This window comes from Dermacentor albipictus, chromosome 6 (assembly GCF_038994185.2).
Source record: "Dermacentor albipictus isolate Rhodes 1998 colony chromosome 6, USDA_Dalb.pri_finalv2, whole genome shotgun sequence".
In the NCBI taxonomy this organism is placed as follows: domain Eukaryota; kingdom Metazoa; phylum Arthropoda; class Arachnida; order Ixodida; family Ixodidae; genus Dermacentor; species Dermacentor albipictus.
Genome location: NC_091826.1, coordinates 123280828 through 123298212, shown reverse-complemented (window position 1 = coordinate 123298212; position 17385 = coordinate 123280828). Strand labels below are relative to the sequence as shown.

At 48.3% G+C, this 17385-nt stretch overlaps 1 protein-coding gene across 1 annotated transcript; it reads left to right on the top strand.

Moving 5' to 3' along the window:
• Positions 1-1401: 1401 nt before the first annotated feature.
• LOC135899434 (venom allergen 5.01-like) lies at positions 1402-16593 on the top strand. The gene is made up of 3 exons (XM_065428674.2): positions 1402-1470; positions 3546-3670; positions 15407-16593. Exons 1-3 carry the CDS (start codon positions 1402-1404, stop codon positions 16344-16346), a joined length of 1134 nt encoding a protein of 377 aa, XP_065284746.1. The 3' UTR covers positions 16347-16593.
• The last annotated feature ends 792 nt before the right edge of the window (positions 16594-17385 follow it).

Below are 17385 nucleotides of genomic sequence, written 5' to 3'. Positions count from 1 at the left end.
GTCTAAATAATAATCTTGGGCAAACTGAAAGCACACAATCGTTTACAGACGCTATCTCTTTACCGAATACGTACAGTGAACGCCACTGCGCGCGGTTGCCGCGATGGAGTCTCCCGAACCGGCTTCTTGCGTGAAAGGTAGGTAAACGCCGAGAGCAAACTATGTGAAATAGGTTCTTATAGTGTTTGTATAACTAAATCCATGGAGCGTAATGGAACGAAGCCTCAATGCAGCGATCGCGCAGATTCGCAACGACCGACTGCGCGTCTGCATGCTTGTCCGCGCACTGTTTCGATTTCTCCGCACGCGCGTTTTCTCACCGTGCCATGAGCTTTAGGCCGCAGAATATGAGCATTTGACAGTATACAAGCAACCATTGTTGCGTGGGCGCTATCAGAGCTGTTCAAAAATAATTTCATTGTAGAGACTTCGATGCCTAGGGGGACTGTAATTAATATGCCGTCGCGACGATTCAATCTGTCTTTCTTCTAAATTCTTTGACCTTTCAATATTATTCCTCGAGTTGCGTCGCACTGTATGTTTATCGGTGTTCTCAGCGTGCAATTTCCCGCTGCTTCTTTTTTGTAATCCAGTGCATTAATTCATAACACAAGCATGACCATATGCCATGCTTTTTTTAAATGTGCTTCTAACCGCTGCCTTTCCACTCCACTGAACTTGCCAGTATCTATAGCATCGACAAGTTCGTAGACCAAACCGTCATGACATTAGTCGGGCAGCGGACTCGGGCGAGCGTCTCAGTGCGCGTGTTCAGAACATCGCAGACCGGGCGCCGTAGCAGAAATCTTCCTCGCGTCTGTGCTTGCTGCATACCCGAGTTGTAGCCGATGACTGTTTGCCGGTTTTATGTTTCGCGAGCCAAGCTTCACGCAGCGTCTTGTCCTGCGGCTACGTGTGAATAAGGCTGACACCGGCCTCCGTTACGTGCGTCCGGCCCTGCGGCACCGAGCAGTAGCCGACCATGTTGCGCGTCTTCAAAGGCAGCCACTACCTATTGTAGTGCTTTGAAGCGTTGTGAAGGAGACACTCGAAGCGGGGAAATTTCGCCACTAAATGAGGACCGCAGCGTACGAGGGAATTTAAACTCGTTTTCAGCTCGCTTCGGTGCGCCCGAAGCAGCCGACGCGGCCGCTATGTCCACGTGATCCCTCCTAGCACGTCACGCCGACGGTGGCGCCAGCTTTTCCTGTGGTGGAGCTCGAGGCCAATAGGCAACCAAATTGACACGTGTAGCTGTAGACTTCAACTGAGAAATACACTGCAGTTATAACACTTATATTCTGTGCACATTCAATGAACACTTCTGATGTCTTGGCTGCAAGAATCAGGCTGGTCGAAAATTAAGCTGTACGCGTCCATCAGCAACCGACAGGAAACGGCATGGCCACTGTTGAAGGAACTCTTCTCGCCCAAGGAAGAACAGCTCCTTCGGCGACGACCATGTTTTCGGTAAAAATTATTCCAAACCAAATTCCGAGCCACGCATACCCAACCACTTCTCTACCACCAAGTTGCTCGTATACCTTGTCTTTCATTCTTTGTCATGTTATTCCTCGGAGTTTTGAGAACGGCAGCCCACAAACAAATGTAATGGGGAAAAACACCGACAGCGCATATCTTTTATGTTGGATCTTCTTAGACTGAAATACTAAAAGTGCAAAATAATAACGGAAAATAGACCCACGTAGGAGGCCGCGTTTCTATCCCGAAAGCTTGCCTTCGTGCAGCGTTCGCCGTGTTACGTATTCGACGGCAGACGCCGAGGGCGGCAGGACGACCGGCCCAGGGAACAGACGACCAACGCAGCGCCAGGAAGACAATCACGTTTATGCGTTCGGCGACGCGCTTTTTGAGCGCTAAGCAGCCAATCAGGGAGTGGCAAAAGAAAGGAAGATATCGCGGCAAGCGGGGCAATCTGATCTGTAGATTGCAACGGTTACAGCCGCCAGCGTTTCCCGGTAAACGTCATGGTTACAGAAGCTGCGCAGTTGCCGGGAAGTATGAAAAGCAGTCAGGGGTCTTTGAATGCTCTCGCGTCCCACTCTTAAAGGCGATGCTTAAGCGTGCTCTAAATTACGACCACAAGGCGTCGCGCCTAACCACCAGCGGAAAAACCGTTTGCGGCTGCCGCTGACGGTGCGTGCGCATTTCGGAAAATGTCCATTGGAAGGGCCACTTAGGCAGATATTGCAGTCTTAGAAATTATTCCATCAGTGTAGCCGTTATCTGCAAAGGAACAGCCTGGTTTGGCTCTATGTCTCGTTCTTAGTCTAGTTTTGTCTCGCACTTGTCGCCTGCCTCCCACCAATGCTGACGTATAATCGCTATCGCGCTAACCTATCATTTTTTTCAGCATGCTTCCAATCAACGACTGCATCCTCACTGCCGATGAAAAAATTCTAATAAAATTGACCCACTCTGTTTTCTGCGTGAGCACATAATGATTAGACACTCTGACCGGTAAGCTTTCCATAGTACTTCAAAAATGGGCGCCATGAAAATTGTTAGGCAGTTCCTTTAAAGAGTACAGCATAGGGCGTAGATTTTAGACCACACGTGTGTGTGTGTGTGCGTGTGTGTGCGTGTGTGTGTGTGTGCGTGTGTGTGCGTGTGTGTGTGCGTGTGTGTGTGTGTGCGTGTGTGTGTGTGCGTGTGTGTGCGCGTGCGTGCGTGCGTGCGTGTGTGTGTGTGTGTGTGTGTGTGTGTGTGTGTGTGTGTGTGTGTGTGTGTGTGTGTGTGTGTGTGTGTGTGTGTGTGTGTTTTGCTTCGTGGGGTTCTCGCGGGCGCCCTTATTTGGGATGCTTTGAGAAAATGGGTTTTAAAAGGGTGTGATGGAGAGTCTGAAGTTGAAAAACACCCTCGTAGCACACTTAAGGGTGGTACAATGTTTATTACTGTGTGCAAAGGTAGCAACAACCGAAAACTTAACAGTTTTACAAAATCATTAGCAACAAATACTGCATTACAGCGAACCAAGATTCGATCGCAGATACATGCAGGACTGAAAAGAGAAAAAATAGACGAAATCGTGATTTAATTTTAGAAATGCTACATTTGAAACATTTGAATATCAGAAAGTTTAATTTTGAATGCGTAAGATAATGAAGCCAGAACTGGCAATCAATTAGATCACACGTGACTTACAAAAATTCTTGAGTAGTCGCGGAAGAAAATAATGACAAGAAAAATGTACGCCTGAATGAGCATTACGTTGTAGCGTGATTGTTGCAGGGTATTGAATTGCACAGTTTGATTCCTCGTAAAAAAGGAACAGTATGAGCGCTGTAACTTGTTCAAACTTTTGAGTGAAAGAAAATGTAGGCACATTTGCAACAATCGGGTACATGTGATCGCACATGTAATTATCTTCTCCGTCGACAATATATAATTATACCAATGGCTCAGTCGTGCATCTGTCGCAGCGATGTGAAACAGCAACGATATAGTTGTTGTTAGGAATCGTTCGCATAATTATATTTATTGCTTTTCCTACCACCGCTCACTTGCAACGCTGTTCTCTGTAGTGGGTGTTTGCCATTCTTAAGAGCTCAGCTGCAACTGAAGAAGAAGAAGAAGAAGAAGAATCCGTGACGCATGTTTCTGCAGCTTTGCGGGGCGTCTTTGGCTTTCGCAAGATCTCCAAAATGAGGTACCGTTCATGATCATTGTTTCATGCATATCATCTTCTGTTTGCTCGCGTACGGCAAGCTCAAGGATACGAATTGCGTGATGGAATTGAAGCGCGAACCGTTCGAAATGGGATTGCATATTTTGCTCGCAGGCGGCAAGGAAATCAGGCTCTCAGCTCGCTGGCAGTTCGTCCGGCAGTTCTTTGCTCGAGAATAACGCTAAAAGCCAGTTAGTGAGCCGGTTTTCTCGGCGCAGTATAGTCGGTAAACATTGGTGCGGTCGCATGCTGCTTCGGACAGGCCGGGCAGTGGTTTAACACCGCGCAGGTTTCTGCGAACGTTCCTTTGCAATTCTTCACTTGCGCAGCTGACCCAGCGCTCAGCGTAACGATAATGAATCGATACCGTAAGTCTATTCGATTTGGCTGCACTTTTGGAACTAGTTCTGTTGCGGTGCAATGGGAGTGGAGTAGAGTACAGCGCCAGTTCAGGAAATTCAAGTGCAGTTCCTGCAATAGCGTTGCACGTTTATTTCAAAAATGAATAGGAAAGTGCAGGCCTCGTTGCCCGCTCAGCGCATTTCGCGTGTTTGGCTCATGGTGCCGTAACGTCTGCTGCTGTGACACGACACAGGCTACTGCGGGGCATGTGGTAGTGTCTGTTGCTGTTGCTGCCACTGATCCCTGCTAATAGAGATCAGAGGCCGCTACATGGTTTTAAGTTCCTTTTTTTTTTTGGCGTGACTCCTCGCGGTTCAAAATATGTTTTGCTCTCAAGCGCTCTGCGTTAAAAGTTTGGCTGCGGTGCGTACATGCTTCTTCACTTTGGCAGCACCTCCCATCAACTTAGTTCAAGCCTGTCGCGAACTATTCGGACGAAGTTGCGTGTAGCAAAATTGAGGGTACTTTCTTTTCGTGATCGCAGTAATCGCTATCGTGGTAGTACCACACCGTGAAAACGATATGGTGGGCGCGGATGCTGTTTTATTTTTTCGCCAGAGAACCCGTTCCAAGCAATTTATTGATCCAAATCGATTTAACACGTCACATGACTTTACTAAACTTTCCTCACAACCATTCAGACATCGAACTGGTACCTCACGTTTTTATGCCATCTGTAGTGACAATATTTAGCTATATGAGATGGCGCCCGCGCGCCATTATTAAACTGGCGCGCTGCACCGTGTCGTCTGCTACCGAGAGCTTGCACGATGCGTGCACTTCCAAAGTGGCGAGTGCAGGCGAAATGTGCACTCGTGCAGCACTTGCCTTGCACGAGGTGAAATCGAAGAGCGCGGCGCATGCGGCGGACGGTGCGCTGCAACCCAGAAGGTGCAGCCAAATCGAAGAGACCACATGTATACAGACTCGATTTTAGTTCAGTTGCGAATTCTCCATGGTGACAGGCAGCGCGAAATTGACGGGGACACGGGGATAACTTGAAACACGCAAGTGCTCCGTCACGTGGCTTTTTTTTTTCATATTTCGCGGGCTTTGCAACCCGGAAAAGAAGGACTAAGTGAGAGGTATCGTAAAGGAAACAACTGGGTCGGTGGTTTCCGAAGGTGCTCTACAAATGTGCATATCATACTTGGGGTCCTCAGCCACTAATTAAAAAGTTGGGTAATTGAAGTTAATTAGTGAGTTACGGGGAAAAATTATGAGTTACTTTAGGTTATCGCGAATAGTAGGTGTTTGGTTCAATTCACTTCCGATGCGCCTTTAATTTTTAAATTCTTGGCTCAAGTTATGTGGGACACCCTGCATAGGGCAGCGCATCGCGGCGCTACCAGTCGGTGCGGTGATTTCGGAGAGTTCTATCGACGAACCTAAGAAGTCAAAAAGGCGAGAAGTGTGTGATACTTCAATATCTCTGCGTGCGTCTGAGATGCGGTATGTCGGGAATGTTTTATTGCGATATCAATTATATGGACACTCCAGGCGCATTTCTGCCGCCAGCCGTGAGGTTCTGTATCAAGTCCAAGGGCGATGAAATCGTGGCCGCGCGCCGTATGCTGTGTGTGCGAGTGAAAGCTAGCCAGGGTGAGCCGGCTATCGCGACTCAAGCTCGCGCACGCTACGGAGCAAAACGGGGAGGAAGCGCGCCGCCTTCCGTCGCGCGCGACGCTTGGGGGCCAAGGGGGCGCATGTTCTAATCCGGGTGGCCGCGCGAGCCCGGCAGGCCGCTGTATCTTGAAAGCCATCGTCGACCGGCAGAGTCCGTGCTGGGCTGTTTTCGCGGCTTAGTTCGCGCTGATGCGATCAGCAGCACGAAGGTCAATTCGCTCGCTACTGCTGCCGCCTTTCCTCATTGCAGCGTTTTGACAGCGAATTTCCGCGGTCATCGAGTGAGATCTTTTCGTGTTTGCTTGTGTGCGGGTGACACCATGGTTGGTAATTTTGTTAGTATGCCTATGGTTACAAGTTTATACGGCCGATGAAACTACTGTTCTTACCTCGTATGGCTGTCCACTAATTTGCTATCGCAATCACTGTTTTGCCTTCCGGGTGAAACTGCGACTTCCTAATATTATGAGGTGAATTTATCTAGCATTGGAATAGTGCGCTTGCACTGGTGGGGGAAACAGGTATGTTTATGTGTTGCATTGCCTTGAAAAAACTGGTGGTGGTACCTGACCGGTCCCGTCTTTTACTACTGCGTGTCTACCTTTCTAGTGCAATATTAAATGAAGGCGGCTTTGAGTTTACGCTTTACGTTCCGCACCGTAGGTCCTGTTCAGTAGGTAGTGTCCCATCCGTGGGCGACTGTATGTTTGTTGCTCGTTGGCTTTCTCTATAACAATCAGACATATCGCCTCTCCGCGTACGCGCGCTACGTTATGGCGAAAAAACAACAACTAATTAATAAACAAAGATTAACCTGAAACACGAAATGTATTCTCCACATCGCTGCTTCGGGCGACTTTTCTTGAGTACTCGATTCGTCTCGCCGAACAGTCATCGCCTCTCCCCACTGGCACTGACGGCCAGCCAGGCTTCTGTCACGGTTCCTGTGAAGGTTCGCGTCTCGGAGCCATTGTTCGCATGGAGCGGCGGTGCGTGACTTTACACAAGCGAAACGCAAGCATCTTTAGTTTCCTTACCTAAAACGCTATATCCTTTCGTACCATGCTTGCGTCTGTAGTGTCGACACGGGGAAATTTCATCGGAAGTGGAAAATGTTCTAGCAGTATTCGAGTCACAAGAAGAGACGCCCCATTGGGTGCCTCTGTTAGATGATCTTGTCGATCTTCAACCACAGTTAACGTGAGCTCCACCAATAGCATGATGGTGTCGGTGTTACATTTTGCGCACGATATTGCGCAACGCATAGAAAGAAAAGTTTATAGTATTTTTAATAGAGCATTGGGCTACTGCTATGGAGATCTTGGTTGGAGTCCCTCTAACGGACGTGTAATGTATTTTTTTTAAATGCCCACACGCGCGACGTTGAAGGATGCGGATGCCATTCGGACGGACGACCACGTAACAAAATCTGGGCCGGGATATGATAAATCATCATCATCATCAGCCTGGTTACGCCCACTGCAGGCCTCTTCCCACTGCAGGCCTCTCCCATACTTCTCCAACTACCCCGGTCATGAACTAATTATGGCCATGTCGTCCCTGCAAACTTCTTAATCTCATCCGCCCACCTAACTCTCCGCCGCCCCCTGCTACGTTTCCCTCCCCTTGGAATCTAGTCCGTAACCCTTAATGACCATCGGTTATCTCGCCTCCTCATTACATGCATTCAGACTGGGATACATAGCGCAAAAAATTACACAGGGACAAGCAGAACACAGGATGAGCGCTCGTCCTGTGTTCTGCTTGTCCCTGTGTAATTTTTTGCGCTATGTATCCCAGTCTGAATGTATCCCACCAACACGCCCAAACTTCTTCCCTGCTAAAGCTCATTACATGTCCTGCCAATTCCCATTTCTTTTTCTTGATTTCAACTAAGATGTCATTAACTCGCGTTTGTTCCCTCACCCAATCTGCTCTTTTCTGATCCCTTAGCGTTACACCCATCATTCTTCTTTCCATAGCTCGTTGCGTCGTCCTCAATTTAAGTAGAACCCTTTTCGTAAGCCTCCAGGTTTCTGCCCCGTACGTGAGTACTGGTAAGACGCAGCTGTTATACACTTTTCTCTTGAGGGATAATGGCAACCTGCTGTTCATGATCTGAGAATGCCTGCCAAACGCACCACAAATGCCTGCCAAAAGCACCACAGCCCATTCTTATTCTTCTGATTATTTAAGTCTCATGATCCGGATCAGCGGTCACTACCTGCCCTAAGTAGATGTATTCCCTTACCACTCCCACTGCCTCGCTACCTATCGTAAACTGCTGTTCTCTTCCGAGACTGTTAAACATTACTTTAGTTTTCTGCAGATTAATTTTTAGACCTACCCTTCTGCTTTGCCTCTCCAGGTCAGTGAACATGCATTGCAATTGGTCTCCTGAGTTACTAAGCAAGGCAATATCGTCAGTGAATCGCAAGTTACTAAGGTATTCTCCATTAACTCTCGTCCCCAATTCTTCCCCAATCCAGGTCTCTGAATACCTCCTGTTAACACGCTTTGAATAGCATTGGAAAGATCATATCTCCCTGCCTGACGCCTTTTTTTTATTAGAATTTTGTTGCTGTCTTTATAGAGGACTACGGTGGCTGTGGAGCCGTTACAGATATCTTTAAGTATTTTTACGTACGGCTCATCTACACCCTGATTCCGTAATGCTTCCATGACTGCTGAGGTTTCGACTGAATCAAACGCTTTCTCGTAATCAATGAAAGCTATATATAATGGTTTTTTATATTCCGCACATTTCTCTATCACCTGATTGATTGTGTGAATATGGTCTATTGTTGAGTAGCTTTTACGGAATCCTGCCTGGTCCTTTGGTTAACAGAAGTCTAACGATTCTATTTGCGATTACCTTAGTAAATACTTTGTCGGCAACGGACAGTAAGCTGCGGTCTATAATTTTTCAAGTCTTTGGCGTCCCCTTTCTTATGGATTAGTATTATGTTAGTGTTCTTCCAAGATTGCGGTACGCTCGAGGTCATGAGGCATTGGGTATACAGGGTGGCCAGTTTCTGTAGAACAACATCCCACCAGCCCACCATCCTTCAACAAATCTGCTGTAACCTGATCCTCCCCAGCGGCCTTCCCCCTTTGCATAGCTCCCAACTCTTTGTTTATTTCTTCCGGCGTTACTTGTGGGGTTTAAAGTTCCTCTAGACTATTCTTATTCCGGTACTGTATAAATCTCTATAGAACTCCTCAGCCAAATGAACTATCTCATCCATATTAGTAATGATATTGCCGGCTTTGTCTTTTACCGCATACATCTGATTCTTGCCAATTCCTAGTTTATTCTTCACTGCTTTTAGGCTTCCTCCGTTCCAGAGAGCATGTTCGATTCTATCCATATTATACTTCCTTATGTCAGCAGAAGATTAGGAATAGCAGCAACATGACACGGTTGTGAAAGTGGTATCTGAAGGGCTCTCTATTTGTCCAACGTACTGTAATTTGCAAACAGAACATTCGAGCTAATAGATGCAGTTGTTATTGTCGCAGGCAAAATTTCCTCTACTTTTCATGTTGAAATTGGAGGCAGTGCTTTTGGCAATACATGATGTCGTCATGTGTGCACAAACCTTGCACCGTGCGTTATAGCAAGGTCGGCAACCCGCAGTCTCAGGAATCCTCGTTTTAGGTTACGTCAACATGTCATGCAGATTACTAGACCACCTGAAGACTACGCGAGGTGGCTCTGGAAAGATAACTCTAAGGTTATCACTCTACGCTAGTATGTTGAAATGTTTTTAAGGACTGACGAAACATTTGGAACTCATGCTGAATGGGTTAAAACAAGGTTACTTTCTGTCTCAATGGACGATTGCCTTTTTGCGCAGAACAAGTCCTTCCGATTCAGCGCATCGGCCCTTTTAACGGCATCATCAACAATGTGACGAGGATATTCCTGTTGAATTAAGGCTTCGCGAAGTTGTTCACAGTTTTTATGAACGTCTGACTGTTCCGAGCAAAGCTTTTTAAAGCGGAGCGCCTTACTATGTGGTATACTGGTTTTCCAGTGTTTTACGAATGAACTTTTAAAGCGAAGATAAGGATGCCTGTCCGTTGGCTATCTGTAGAGTTTAGTGGTTAAGTTGCTTTTAGATAGGTATACTGTAACGTCCAGAAAGTTAATAGTAAAACGAGAGTACTCATGCGAAAAATAAATGAATGGGTGGGCGGTATGAAATTCAGCTGTATGGGATAGCAGTTCATTTTCATATATAAACCGTTTGTAATAAAGAGGTCTTAATTCTCGCTTGCTAAGAAAGTCATTCTCCAGAACAGACATAAAAATACTTAAGTCCGATGCGAGTGCCCGTTGATGTGCCGCTTACTTGAAGGTAATGCCAACCGTCAAATTCAAAATTATGGAGTTGTAAAATTTATTTCAAATTTCAGTGCCATTCCACACTGTGAACAAGGGTGACCACTGAAGCTGTGTATGTGGGCCATTTAATGGCGAAGTGCACCTCCGCTGCGGATCGGCCCGGCATTGCACTAACTTCAGGATTTTTTTCTGCACGCGGACACGACAGTGGGGAAAGTAGCCCTTAACAGCTTCGCTGTAATAATGTGGACCGTGTGTCACTACCAACGGTTTCTTTTTTCATCAGACGATCAGTCATATGCATGAACATCTGCGAATGCCATCAATATGGGGTATCTTTTTTTTTGTAGAGTGAAACCACATCTAATGTCACGAGGAGGATATTCGCTGGTATCAGGAGGTCACCATGTCCAACAAAAATGGTTCGTACGTTTAAGATAGGATGGAAAAGTACATGGAAGGCTGCACCGTGACAGCGCCCAGTTTCTCGTGACAGCGCCCATGCCCGAAACAACGGGGCGTCCGGGACAGTTTTCTTTGTTTGTTTTAGGCAGCGAATAGGGCCTGCCAGGGATGGGACTGAGTGGAACGAGTGAAGCTACTGCGTTATCACCTAATTGCTTAGATTTTACGAGACCTTCTATGGTATCTTCGACGATTGCTTTAAAATGTGTAGTAGAATCACAGTCTTGGCGCTTACAAAAAGTCTGATCATTTAGCTGTCTCTGGGCTTCACTTATAAACGCGTTTTGCTCGTGATTGCCACGGCACCACCTTTGTCCACCAGCTTTATTACATCACTGCGTTTAGTCAATGAAGTGATAGTTTTCCTTTCTTCTAGTGAAATATTGGTTTAAATGAATTTTTATTTTCATAAGCTTTAAGGACGTCACGTTGGGTGGCGGCAATATACTTGTCTAGGTATTTGTCACGCTGGGTCGGAGGTTGCTACAGCGGTTGCTAAAAGGCATAAATGGCTGCTGCGTGTCCGAAGTGGATGAATGATCGTAGAAATATACCGTTCGCTTATGTTACGTGAAAAGTTATCCAGATCCTTAGCCAATTGATAATCGTCATATCCGCCATTTGCAGGACAAAAGGTTGGGCCCCGTGGTAGAATGCGAAGTTCATCCATAGTTAGGCTTACATTGGATAGGTTCACTACGTTCACTAGCTTAGGAAACGATTTTATCGCGATCACCGTTATTACCTGCCTTGGAAACAACGAGTGGTCCGTGGCATTTTTAACTCGGCGATTTCCTGCGTGCCGGAGTCACCACTGGCGCACAGTTCTCGTTCCGTATTTAGCACATCATTTGAAATCATGCTAATAATGATTGTGAGTAATACGGGTAAGACCTAAAGAGGTCGTTTTAGGGTCTAATGCCACCGAGCAATATTCTTATCGGACATTTGACTGGTGGCTCCTTTTACTGAAAGACTGAATCCCCCTAGGTGCAACGCGTGCCGATAAGTATGCACTAAACTCGACACATGCAGTTCGTTCCGAGTGCGCTCTCCGCCACTCTTTCTAAGCTTCACGAAGGCGGTAGATGCACTAGAAGTATTCGCCTTACGGGCGCTAGACAAACCTAGTCAGTTTGTTTGGTTCATTCTGTTTCGCCTAGCTTTCGGGATTTGGTCCGCACGGTGCTTTGCGTTTGCTGATAGGGATCTAGTTCGCAGTGTTGTCGTAGAGGTTTCGTTGTCTATTTGTCGTCGTGGAGACCCGAATAGACAACCAAATCCCAGCGACAAGGCTGCGACCTAGGGGCCCCAGTCAGCAACGTAAAGCACCGTGCGGGCCAATTCCCCGAAACGCCAGGCGAAACAGAATGAACCCTACAAACTGACTAGGTTTGTCTATAGACAAATCTAGTCAGTCACTACGAGTACTCGCCTTACGGGCGCTATAGCACCCGTAAGGCGAATACTCGTAGTGCCTCCACAGCGCTTGTCCTTATTGCTCTTTTTGTGTTCCGTGTCCACGCTCGCGCTAACTAAATCATTATGTAAATTACAGTACGTTGCACAAATTGAAACTCCATTCAGATACCGCTTTAACAAACATAAATGTCGTGCTGCTTCTCTCCCTAATCTTCTACTATCAAAACACGTGCGTATTCCGGGTCACTCAATTGGTAAAATCACCGCAACAATCATTCAATCTGGTTTTCGTTCCCATCACGAAAGAGAGCTTCAAGAATCGTATCCAATTAATCATTTTAAGGCGGCAGCTTGTGGAATCAATGAAAGTGCCGGTAAACATGCCTCTTTACCTGTTTAGTATGCTAACTCTTCGCGAGTATCGTCGCCCCTGATTATATTAAGGAGAAAGCCTTAAATCTCAGTGTTTCAACGTCTCGTTGTGAGGTACAGAAAATGCAATGGTTCATACTCCCGTAAGGCAGAGGCTACGAGCACTCATCAATGTGCAGCAAACACTGCATACATTTTAAAGCGAAAGCCTTAGATTTCAAGTTCGAGTTAAGAGATACAGAAAAACGGAGCGCGCCGGGAAAGGGAAACAGCAGCGCCGGAGGAGCGTTCTGAGAAAGGGCGACGGAGGAGGGGGGAAATGTCAGCGGGGCGCCCGTAGAACGTTCTGCACGCGGCGGCAGCACGCTCGCACGTCTTATTACATACATCGCCGCGTGGGCCCAGAGCTTCATTTCCCATGGCTATGGGTGACGACGCACCAGGCCCTATAGTCGCGGTCGTGAAAGACCGAGAAAGTACGTCACGGCGGGAAAGGCTAGAGCAGCTCGAAGTGCCGCTGGGCGTAACCGCCGTCGGGAGGAGGCGAGTATGGATAAAGCAGCGGCAGCGGCCCGACGAGAGCAACATGCGGCCATAATGCGACGCAGGCGTTCTGGGAATGTAGGAAGTTCAACAGATATTTCAACTGAAGGTCAGCAGAAGGTCCAACTATTCTTTCGCCTTCACATTCTTAGAAAGTTCTAAGCTTCTCCCGTAATGTTTTTACATTGTAGAGAATGGTTGGAACCATAAAGTTGGCCTTGGCGAATGGTGAAATGGTGCGCTTGGCGATGTAACGCGCAAGTGGTTGGTTGTGCCGATGGATCAGAGAGCAAGTCTATCAACGAGGTGATCCAGTAGTCCTTACGCTGTTCGGAAGCGATGGGGCGAAAGTCGATGGAAGAAACGGCAAGCTGGGATACGGAGCAGCGGGCATTGTCGTCGGGCGAGGGAGAGCGCGAGAAGGCGTCGGCTCAGAGTGCTGGCGGCTGCTAAGGTACGTAGAGCGCGTGGATATCGTATTCCTGTAAGCGGAGTGCCATTGGGCAACACGGCCTGAAGGATCTTTCAAGGGCGATAGCCGACATAGTGCACGGTGGTCCATGATTACTTCAAATGGACGGCCTCACAATAAGACCTGAACTTGGTGTGAGCCCAGATGATGGCCAGGCATTCTTTTTCTGTCACAGTATAATCGATCTCAGCTTTCGTAAACGTACGTCTTGCATAAGCCACGACATATGCAGGAAACCTCTGTTGGCGCTGGGCAAGAACAGCGCCTAGGCCAACACCCCTGGCATCTGTGTGCACCACAGTAGGGGCTATCGAGTCGTAATGGCACAAAACAGGCAGATACGTGAGCAAACGACGGAGCTTTGTGAGGCCTCGTCGCACTAAAACGACTAGGAAGCGAGGGACCTGTTGCTTCTATGTAAGTAGCTTCTTCAGGGCCGATATGATGTTATGGCGGCGAAATTGCGAATGAAGCCTCTGAAGTAAGAACACAGATCGCTGAAACTGCGCAATTCTTTGACGCACGTTGGCTTAGGGAATTCGGCGAGGGCCCGAAGTTTGGCTGGATCGGTGAGAATTCCGTCCTTGCATACGAGGTAACCTAGAAATGTCAGCTCCCGAGCAGCAAATCGCACTCGAGGTTTTGTAGCCCAGCGTTTGTTACACATGTTAAACAGCACTGAGCGCACTGGAACTAGCACAGTAATTGTCGTTGGGCATTTCCATAACTTGCACCCCCTTCGATCGCTTCTACACTTACAAGACATTTCCCTCGGAGCAGCAACACAGGGTATGGAAACGGGTTGCAAACGGAAAATGGTTCTGTAGCCCTGTGTCATGTCCACTGCCGCAGAAGGTAGCAGCAGACCTTTCCGAGTGAGGAAGCAGTCAGATGGAGACAGTAGTGCAAAGCGTCTGAGATTCCGCTGCAGGACATGGACACGACCATTGAGACGTTCGGAGTAATGCGGGTGTCGGCTTCGACAAGTTGGCCCGTGCGCTATGAATAACGGCATTGTGGCGCGAGAGAAAATCCCAGCCGAGGATAACGTCATGAGAGCACGAGGAAAGGATGAATTCTACGGCCGATAGAACGTCGGCAATGGCAACACGAGCAGTGCAAGCCGCCAAGGGGTGAATATGCTGAGCACTGGCTGTGTGGAGGGACATTCCAGAAAGGGGCGTCGTGGTTTTCCTAAGTAAGCGGGCAAAGCTTAGCGTTCCTAACACATACGGCGGCTCCAGTGTCCACGAGTGCAGATGCGCGAACACCGTCAACAAACACATCGATTACGTTCGAGGGACTGCGGTGAGGACTTTCATATGTCGACCTTGTCGCAGACCTTGCCTCTTGGACTGCGACGATTAGTTATCGGTGACAGTGAGCAAGGGCGTGAAACGGCGGGTAGTTGCCGTCGGGCGCAACGTCGGCGACATAGCCGACTGGAGGCTGTAATAGGGACCGGTTGAACTGGCTTGTCACGGGTGGTGCAGCACTAGGCCTTTACTATATATATATATATATATATATATATATATATATATATATATATATATATATATATATATATATATATATATATATATATATTGAAAAGGCGTTTTTTAGTCACCGGCATTTAGGACCAACCGTTAGAGCAGCGCATGGACTCCCGACACGAGCGCCATTCACGAGCAAAAGCGCTGAATAGGACGACCCACTAGAAAGCGCTACAGAGGGCGACTCACTATGTAGTTCCAATCCTTCTTTACCACATACACATTTGTACCTATCGCTTTTGGTCGGTATGATGTGAAAGTGTTTGCACGTGCATGTCTAACTTTCTTTTATTTAGACATTTGATCGTGCCGGTGCCACATCTCCATTGCCGACCCCCGGCCCATTGTTACCTTATATATCACCACCATTGCACGTGTGTATCGCTCCGACGAAGGCCAGTCCCGCGTCCGGAACGTCAGTAAAGTCCTGTTATTTTTCCTACGTGCTTCTATTCTTCGGACTGTTTTTGTGCCGGAACCTGCGATGCCATGTTTCACAGACATGTATATTTTTTTTTTGCTTGCAGCTCGCACCACCTTCTGCCCGTGCCGCAGCTGCGCCGTCGATTTCGCAGCATTTTCGGACTGCCAGAGCTGGTGCTTTTAGCCGCCACTCTTTCCTGCGCGCGAGGACAGCCGCCACTCTGCTTGGAGGAGTACCGTAAGAGGAACCCCCAGCACACGGCCTGCAAGTCGTTGCTCAACCTTACGGGACTTCCAGCTTACGGGGGACAGAGAGTGAACAAGAACGTCATCCTGGGGCTCATCAACTCCTTCCGCAGCAACGTAGCGCTCGGCAACTGCAAGGACTTTCCGAGCGCCTCCAACATGTTGAAGTTGGAATGGGACGAGGAACTGTTTAACCTAGCCTACGTGCACGCCAGTTACCTCCTCAACGCTTCAGGCTGGCCCTTCCACGACGACGTGGCGAACCGTTTCACGAGGAGGTTTGAAAAAACGGGCCAAAGCGTCACTCGGCTGCACAACGCGACGCACCGGTACGTCTCGTACTGGAACGGCGTGATCAGGGAATGGTTCTCGGAGCACGCCCGTTTGACGCCTTCGTCGGTGAGGTATTACGAACCCCTGGCCTCTGCCGAAAACGTCACCCAGATGTGGTGGGCCGAGACGGGCTTCGTGGGCTGCAGCTACTCGACCATGGTGTTCACTGTGCCGAGTGCGTCGGGCGGGCCGGATCAATACGTCTACGAGCACGCCTACGTCTGCAATTTCGGACCGGCGGGCAACAAACCCGCGAGCCCGGTCTACTTGCAGGGCCCGCCGTGCAGCCGCTGTCCCAGAGGAACCAGATGCGAGCCGACGTCGGGCCTCTGCGGGACCGAGCCGGTGCCTCCGTGGCCACAGCTGCGGGACGACGAGCCACTGCCGCCACTGCCAGTGGCGGCCGCCGCACTGGCTCCAGCAGCGGCGCTAGTTGGGGCCACTGCTGCGCTGCACATTATTTAAACCACGTGCGCAACTTGTGCTGCCCTCTACGATAAAAAAATTCTGCGCGTCTCGTGCATCATGGTTTGGCGACCACATCACATCACTTTGTTACCCTAAAGACCCAAAATTTGGGGATATTCCATGACGGGTGGATGCAGGTACACGTGATCGCGTATACAAAAAAAAATAATAATTGGGCGATTATGGCAGTTATGCAATTAGAAAATGTAGATGGGCAGGTGATCGCAGTGACGTCGTGTGGAAGGCCATTCGAGTCAATGGCTGAGCTAGGAAAGAATTATGCAGCAAACGTTGTATATAGTACGAGCGGGCGGACGATCAAATTGCAGGGGATGACCAAAGCGGAGTGAAATGCGTGCCGGAGGGCTTGGTGTAGCGCGGAATACGAAGTGAGCTGAGAGAAAAAAAAGCATATACTGGCGATCTGACAGCGACAAGCCAGGTTTGTTAGGGCGGATTTCGCTTTTAACGATGATATGCAGGCATTCTATGAATAACTCGAATGAATGAATCTAGTGGCTCGATTCTGTAGTGATTATAGTGAAGTTGAAGATATCAGAAAGATTTGGTTAGGGCTTCACATAGGGGATGTATATTCTAGTTTTCTTCGTACCAGGGACATGTATGCAAGAAGCTTTACATTTGCTAGTGCGTGGCGCAAGTGCCGTTAAAAAAAAAGAAATTTCTGTTAGCTGATGACAGGATGTTTGTGACATGCGCATTTCAGGTTAGGTCTTCGCACAAGGTTACGACCAGGACATCCGTGATCCTGAATCGACTCGCATCGCCTTCAGTTACGCTCGACAAAATGAGGAAATGACGTCGTCGTGCACTCGTTCTGAAATATCTGACGAATCGCCCGCCGCGGCGCTGCTATGCACGAGGCCACAGGGGCCGCATTAAGATCGTTGCGAAAAAAAAAAAAAACGCCTGCGTGCTCTGCGTTCGGTGCACCTTAAACATCCCCAGGTGGTCGACATTGAGCCGGAGTTCTCCACTACGACGTGCCTCAGAAACAGATCGATGGCTCTGGCAC